The 8,630-nt window shown below is 40.5% G+C and overlaps 1 protein-coding gene across 1 annotated transcript in view; it reads right to left on the reverse strand.

The window, feature by feature from the left end:
- Positions 1 to 1,155: 1,155 nt before the first annotated feature.
- The window catches only part of TEX11 (testis expressed 11), a gene marked incomplete at its 5' end in the record, with an annotated part of 187,803 nt that continues 180,328 nt past the window's right edge, over positions 1,156 to 8,630 (reverse strand). Inside the window, 2 exons of the mRNA XM_077774971.1 lie at positions 1,156 to 1,392; positions 2,252 to 2,416. Of these exons, the coding sequence (XP_077631097.1) occupies positions 1,321 to 1,392; positions 2,252 to 2,416 (237 nt within the window). The remainder of the gene's footprint in view (positions 1,393 to 2,251; positions 2,417 to 8,630) is intronic.

An 8,630-nucleotide genomic window follows, 5' to 3' on the forward strand; every position in this document is an offset into this window, starting at 1 on the left:
ACAAAGTAATTAGCCTGTCCTCTTCAAAAATGTCAAGGTCGTGAAAAGCAGGGAAAGAATGAGAAACGATTTCCATTAGTAGGAAATGAAAGAGACATCACCACTAAATGCAACTTATGATTCTGAACTTAGGGACGGCTTCCTTAGGACAACCGGCGACATCTGAATGGGGTCTGTAGATTAGATGGTAGAGCTGCATCCCTGTCTACTTCCTAATTTTAATGGTTTACCTGTGGTCTCATTAAGAGTGTCCTTGTTTTTAGGAAAAGCGCACTGAGGTATTAAGAGGGAATGGAGCAAGAGGTCTGCAAATTAATCTCAAATGGTTTAGAAAGAAACACACAAAGAGAGAATGATAAAAGCAATGGGGTAAAATGTCAACACATAGGCTGGGCGAAGGGTGTATGTAGAGCAGTACTTTGTTCTTCTCCGCACCTTTTCTAGAAGTATGAAACTGTTTCAAAATCAAAAGTCTAAAAATATTCCTACAGATCAACTGGGGGAAAAAGCCAACGTGATCTTATAGTACACTAATGCAAGTCCAGCCAGAACGAGGCTGCTGAACTCTGCATGGCTCAGACCTCCCTGGAACACAGGATTTGGTTCTTGGAAGGTGCAGGGCCCGTATCATATGAGGAACGGCTGAGGGGTCTGGGAATGTTCAAGCAGAAGAAGAGAAAGCCAGGAGGACTGGGAGGAGACTGACTTTGTCTTCAGTTCTCCACAGCTCATGTGGGACAGAGAATGCAGACTTGCTACAGGGAGACAAATTTCTGTTCAGCCTAAGGAAGGGCTTTGTACCAATCAGCAAAAAGGGTGATTGAGCTGTCTTGGGAGTTCCTGTCATACGATATGCTCCAATAGAGGCTGGACAACCCATTCTCAAGAGTGTCCCAGAGCAAGTTAATGAATCTGATCAATTCTGGGCCCAATGACAACTAAGGTCCTTCTATTGAAGAGTCGATGGTTCTCTCTTACCTTCAGGTAGTGTGAATTCAAGCACTTCCAGAATGAAATGCAACTTGTGTTGGACTAGAATGTTTTTGCTCACATGGGCCATGAATCCTCATACTCTCCTATGACTATTTCAATATAATAACACCCTTTGTACTCGGGAAAATTTACTTGTCCCCCAGAAATGAGCTGGCGACAGCAGTAAGTCAAAATGCTTTATTTCAGAAAATTGCATGTAACAACATGAAAACAGGGTTTGAAAAAACAGAAACAAGAACTCAAGATAAAGTCTGGCAAGAATTTAGGTATGCAACATCTTCAAGTAGATGTCAGCTTGCCTGCTCAGATGCCTTGTTCCAGCACTTCTCACTCTTCATTGAAACCCGAGCCCTTGCTTTTACTCAATGTTTCCACCAGCTCACCATACAGACTATTCATCTAGGAAAGAGAACAGCAAATAGATTTCCTGAGAGCTGCAAGGTGATGGCACAAAAGTCTAACCCTGACCTTCTGAGGTCTGAGGAACCACTCTAGGGAGAAAATACAGCACTCTCTTAGGGAAGAAGGACCCCACGGCTAGGGACACACAGCCACTGTAAGGGAGGCGGTACTTAAAATAGAAGACGTCCTTTGCCCTTATTTGGTGGCAAGATCTTTTTTTCCCCACCAAGCCTCTCCTGGTTAGCTAATGGCCTAGAAGTCTGCAACTAGTTTCTAGAGACAATACTTTCATAGACAGTCATCATTTGCATGGTGCTCAGTCCTTCCCTACTTGCACTGGCACTGACAGTGATACATCTTTCCAGAGCTCTGTCTTGGCATTCTTCGAATTTTTTAATGTTTATTTGTGAGAAAGAGAGAGAGAGCACGCGTGCGCAAGTAGGGGAGGGGCAGAGAGAGAGAGAAGGGGACAGAGGATCCGAAGCGGGCTCCATGCTGTCAGCACACAGCCTGACACAGGGCTCAAACCCACGAACCCATGAGATCATGACCTGGGCCGAAGTCAGACACTCAACCCACTGAGCCACCCAGGCGCCCCATCTCAGCATTCTTCTTACTTAGATTCCACTTGCTACCCCTGAGTTCCCCCCTGTTCATAATCCTTCTTGGTTTTCACTCTAAGACATTACTGTTTACACTCCCCTAACTCTTGTTGTTCTATGGAACCACTGTGAAGAACAATGATCAGGATTCTTTCCCAGCCAAGGAAGGTCAGACTGAGTCTTCACTGAGTACCCAGATAGAAACCCTCTTCTCCTCGAGTCAGACCATCCACCCATACCCTCTCCCTCCTCACCTGAGTTTCATAGTTTCTCTTGAGGGAGCCAAGGTGGTCAAGAAAACGCAGTGCAAGGTCACACCATTTTTCTGCAGATACATACTTATTCCCACTGTACATATATATTCCAATATTCCAGGACTTGATCATCAGCCAGAGAATCTCTGATTCTGGGTAGTCTTCCTGAAATCCAAGAACAGTGAGTTTACAGTTATTACTGTCACAGTCATGGTAGCACTGACTGTATCAGTGCTGCACCCCATTCTTATTAAGCAAACGATGGGTGTGCTGTTAACATGAAGGAAGGAGCCACTGCCTCCATGAACAATCCCGTGCTCCTTGAGAGTAGGAGGAGAGCATCTTAAAAGTCTGTCAGCTGTACATAAGGCAAGGCCTCATGAGGAGACACATAAATTGAAAAAGCTTTGAGGTTTGCTTGGACTCAGTCTTGGCCTCCTCAAAGCAGGAGAAAAACCTCTAACCTCTAGCCTGAGGGGCTCCCCTTGGTGCTGTCCTCCATTGATTATCTCCCCAATACCTACCCTAATTTTCAGAGAAGTCTGTCAAGAAGCAGTTAAAAATTTTTCTTAATGTTTATTTTTGAGAGAGAGAGACAGAGCCCAAGTGGGGCAGGGGCAGAGAGAGAGAGAGAGAGAGAGAGAGAGAGAGAGAGAATCCAAAAAAGGCTTCAGGCTCTGAGCTGTCAGCACAATGCCTGATGCGGGGCTCGAACCCACTGACCGTGAGATCGTGACCTGAGCTGACGCTCAACCAACGAAGCCACCCAGGCACCCCTAGAATTTGTCTTTAAGAGCAATGGGAAACCACAGAAGAAGATTAAGTAAGGTCACATATCTGAAAATTAGAAGAAAGCAAGAGATGCAAGGAGACCAGCTAAAAGTTTGCTACAGTAGCTGAGGTAAAAAGATGATAACGTGAACTAGGTTGGGGCGCTGGAAGATGGGAAATGAGTGCATTTGAGATATTTAGGAGGCAGAAATGACAAGACTTGGTGATATATTAGAATGAGGGGGATTCCTAGATGCCTTGCTTGGGCAGCTGGAAGAATGACGGTGTCATTCGGTGAATTAGGGAACATTGCAGGAGTTTTATTTTTATTTGTATTTGCTGCCCTCACGTCCAGCGTTGCTCAGGAGAAATCATTAGTCTTCAGTAAACTAATGCATCAGTGCAGCTACTCACCCCAGAGTGACATGGACTGGCTTATATGAAATACAAGTCACTGATGGCAACTAGAGGTGTTTGCTCTTAGAACTTTCTGGGGCTCATGATCGAAGCCAGTTTTTTCTATCCTTAACATCTTAATAAATATGGCCATCAGGCATTTCTCTAATAAAACTGCAGGTGTTCTGGAACACAAATGCCTGCCTTTATAGACTCTCCGCAGTGTTCCTAAAGTGATTAATGTGTACATCAGTTTTATCAAGATATAATTCACACACCATACAATTTACCTACTTAAAGTATACGATCAGGATTACAATTCTGTAATCATCACCACAATTACTTTCAGAACATTTTTATCCCTTTTAAAGGAAACCCTGTGCAATTAGCAGTCACTCTCTATTTCCCCCCATACCCACTCGACATCCCTGAGCAAACTAGTAATCTAATTTCTCTCTCTTATAGATTGGCTTATTCTGGACATGTCAGATGAATGGAGTCACACAGTATATGTACTCCTTTATAACCAGCATCTTTCACTTAGCACACAATGCTTTCAAGATCCATCCACCATGATGTAGCATGTGTCAGTAATTCATTCCTTTTTATGGCATGTATATTCCTCCTTTGACGGGTTACCTTCTATATTTGAACATTATCCCAAACACACCCTCTAATTCAGAGAATAATCTCTCCATTTTCACCTGATGTTATCAAAGAAATGTATTTTTGTTTATATAGATTTCCTTGATTGTGTCGTTGAACAACTTTTGCATGTGTTTTATTGGGCATTTCCATGACTTCTTTTGTGGCTTACCTGGTCATAGCCTTTGCCCATTTTTTCTAGTGTAGATAATCTTTTTCTTATTGATTTTTTAACTTAAAATGGACACATAGATCAATGGAGCAGCAAAGAGAACCCAGAAAAAACCCATGATTATATGGTCAACAAGTCTATGACAAAGGAGGTAAGAATATACAATGAGAAAAGGCAGCATTTTCAATAAATGGTGCTGGGAAAACTGGACAGTCACATGTAAAAGAATGAAACTGGACCACTTTCTAACACCATACATTAAAAAAAAACTCAAAATGGATTAAAGACCTAAATATAAGCCTGAAACCATGCAAAGCCTAGAAGAGAACAGAGGCATACCTTCTCTGACATCAGCCATAGGGACATTTTTCTAGATGTTTCCAAAGGCAAGGGAAACAAAAGCAAAAATAAACTACTGGGACTCCACCTAAATAAAAAACTTTTGCATAGCAAAGAAAACTACCAACAAAACAAAAAGACAACCTACTGAATGGGGGGGAGATGATTTATCTGACAAGGTGTTATTATCCAAAATATATTAAAAATGTACACAACTCACCCTCCAAAACCAAATAATCCAATTAAAAAGTGGACAGAAGGGGTGCCTGGGTGGCTCAATAAGTTAAGTATCCGCCTTTGACTTGGGTCATCATCTCATGGTTTGTGAGTTTTAGTCTACTGTCAGCACAGAGCCCACTTAGGACCCTTTCTCTCTCTCTCTCTCTCTGTGTGTGTCTCTCTCTGCCTCTCTCTCCCAAAAATAAACATAAAAAAATGGACCTGAGTAGACATTTTCCAAAGAAGACATACAGATAGCCAACAGACACATGAAAAGATGTTCAACATCACTAAATCATCAAGGAAATGCAAATCAAAACCATAAAGAGGTATCACCTTATACTAGTTGGAATGGCTAAAGTCAAAATGACAAGCTATAACAAGTGTTGGCAATAATGTGAGAAAATAGGAACCCTCATGCATTATTGGTAGGAATGCAAACTGGTGCAGTCACTGTGGAAAACAGTAGAGAGATCTCACAAAAAATTAAAAATAAAAATACCGTATGATGCAATAATTCCACAATGTGGGTATTTACCCAAAGAAAATAAGAACACTAATTCAAAAAAGATATATGTACCTCTATGTTTTATTGCAGCATTATAACCAAGTATAAAGCAACATAAGTGTCTGACAGACAAATGGGTAAGGAAAGTGTTGTACACACGTGTATACACACACACAAACACACACACACACAGGAATATTACACAGCCATAAAAAAAGATGAGATTGTGCCACTTGAGACAACATAGATAGATGGACCTGGAAGGTATTATGCTAAGTGAAATAAGTCAGACTGAAAAAGACAAAATACCATATGATTCTACTCATAAGCGGAATCTAAGAAAAAAAAACCCAAAAAACAAATGATTAAAAAATAAAAAGCATAATCAGACCTATAAACACAAAGAACTAAATTATGATTGCCATAGGGGTGGTGGGGGGTTGGGCAAAATAGATGAAGGGGAGAGACGATAAAGAAATAAAAGGCATTCAAATCAGCCAGGAGGAGGTCAAACTTTTATTCTTCACAGATGACATGATACTCTATAATCATAGAATAATCCATGATTATTAATCCATGGAAAATCCAAAAGATTCCACCAAAAAACTGCTAGAACTGATCCATGAATTCAGCAAAGTTGGCGGCTATAAAATCAATGCACAGAATTCGGTTGCATTCCTATATACCAACAAGGAAACAACAGAAAGAGAAATCAAGGAATCGATCCCATTTACAACTGCACCAAAACCCATAAAATACCTAAGAATAAATCTGAAAAGTCTATACACTGAAAACTATAGAAAGCTTATCAAGGAAATTGAAGAAGACACACACAAAAAAAGGAAACCTATTCCATGCTCCTGGACTGGAAAAACAAATATTGTTAAAATGTCAATACTACCCAAAGCAATCTACATATTCAATGCAATACCTATAAAAAGAACACAAGCATTCTTCACAGAGCTAGAACAAATAATCCTAAAATTTGTATGGAACCAGAAAAGACCCCAAATAGCCAAAGCAATCTTGAAAAAGAAAACCAAAGCAAGAGGCATCGCAATCCCAGACTTCAATCTGTATTACAAAGCTGTAATCATCAAGATAGCATGGTAGTGGCACAAAAACAGACACTCAGGTCAATGGAACACAACTGAGAACCCAGAAATGGACCCACAACCATATGGCCAACTAATCTTTGACAAAACAGGAAAGAATATCCAATGGAATAAATATAGTCTCTTCAGTAAGTGGTGCTGGAAAAACTGGACAGAGACAAGCAGAAAAATGAACCTGGATCACTTTCTCACACCATACACAAAAATAAACTCAAAATGGATGAAACACCTAAATGTAAGACAGGAAGCCATCAAAATCCTCAAGGAGAAAGCAGGCAAAAACCTTTTTGACCATGGCTGCAGCAACTTCTTATTGAACATGTCTTGGGAGGCAAGGGAAACAAAAGCAAAAATGAACTATTGGGACCTCATCAAAATAAAAAGCTTCTGCACAGTGAAGGAAACAATCAGAAAAACTAAGAAGCGTCCGACTTCGGCTCAGGTCATGATCTCACAGTTTGTGAGTTCGAGCCCTGCGTCGGGCTCTGTGCTGACAGCTCAGAGCCTGGAGCCTGCTTCAGATTCTGTGTCTCCCTCTCTCTCTCACCCTCCCCTGCTCACACTGTCTCTCTCTCTCTCTCAAAAATAAGTAAAAAAGACATTAAAAAAGTTAGAAAAACTAAAAAGCAACCAACGGAATGGGAGCAGATATTTGCAAACAACATATCAAAGTTTAGTATCCAAAATCTATAAACAACTTATTAAACTCAACACCCAAAAAACAGTCCAGTGAAGAAATAGGCAAAAGACATGAATAGACATTTCTCCAAAGAAGACATCCCGATAGCCAACTGATACGTGAAAACATGCTCAACATCACTCATCATCAGGGAAATACAAATCAAAACCACACTGAGATAGCACCTCACACCTGTCAGGATGGCTAACATGAACAACTCAGGCAACAACAGATGTTGGCGAAGATGTGGAGAAAGGGGATCTCTTTTGCACTGCTGGTAGGAATGCAAACTGCTGCAGCCACTCTGGAAAACAGTATGGAGGTTCCTCAAAAAATTAAAAATAGAACTACCCTACAACCCAGCAATTGCACTATTTTATCCAAGGGATACAGGTGCGCTGTTTCGAAGGAGCACATGCACCCTAATGTATATAGCAGCACTATCAACAATAGCCAAAGTATGGAAAGCTTCCAAATGTCCATCGATGGATGAATGGATAAAGAAGATGTGGTATATATATACACAATGGAGTATTGCTCGGCAATCAAAAAGAATGGAATCTTGTGATTTGCAACTATGTGGATGGAACTAGAGGGTATCATGCTAAGCAAAATTAGAGAATCACAAATATCATATGACTGCACTCATATGAGGACTTTAAGATACAAAATAGATGAACATAAGGAAAGGGAAGCAAAAATTATATAAAAACAGGGAGGAGGACAAAACATAAGAGACTCTTAAATAGGGAGAACAGAGGGTTCCTGGCAGGGTGTGGGAGGGGGATGGTCTACATGGGAAAGCGGCATTAAGGAATCTACTCCTGAAATCACTGTTGCACTATATGCTAATTAACTTGGGTGTAAACTAAAAAAAGAAATAATGGAAACACTGATACATAAATACAGTAACTTTTGACAGAAACTATAATTTTTCCACTGTGTATAATAAAGAAACATGAAAAATGAAAAAAAAAATCCTATTGAGATTTTTATTTTGATTGAATTTAGGGAAACTGATTCCTATTAAGCCATCCAGGAACATGGTATTTTGCTGGAGACCTAATGCCTTTTTGTAGAGTAGAAAGGGAAGATATGTAGAAAGACAAGAGATTGAAAATAATGAAGAGGGGCACCTGGGTGGCTCAGTCGGTTAAGCATCGACTTCATGATCTAGCAGTTTGTGGGTTCGAGCCCTGCATGAGACTCTGTGCTGACAGTTCAGAGCCTGGAGCCTGCTTCTGATTCTGTGTCTCCCCCTCACTCTGCCCCTCCCATGCTCATGCTCTGTCTCTCAATAATAAATAAACGTTAAAAATACATAAAAAAATAATGGAGAGATAGTAAGGTACTTCAAGAAATATAAGGAGATCGAACAGTTTAAGATTGAGGGACTCTTCTTTGGAGAAAAAGGTTAAGATGAGTAAAGGGTAGAGCAGCAGAACATTATGTTTGAGACATGGGGCAATGGAGGAACTCACACTTGATGTTCTTGATCTTCTCAATTAGAAAGATACAATGAGGCCATCTACTGG

The sequence above is a fragment of the Crocuta crocuta genome, unplaced genomic scaffold (assembly GCF_008692635.1).
Source record: "Crocuta crocuta isolate KB4526 unplaced genomic scaffold, BGI_CrCroc_1.0 scaffold394, whole genome shotgun sequence".
Taxonomy (NCBI): domain Eukaryota; kingdom Metazoa; phylum Chordata; class Mammalia; order Carnivora; family Hyaenidae; genus Crocuta; species Crocuta crocuta.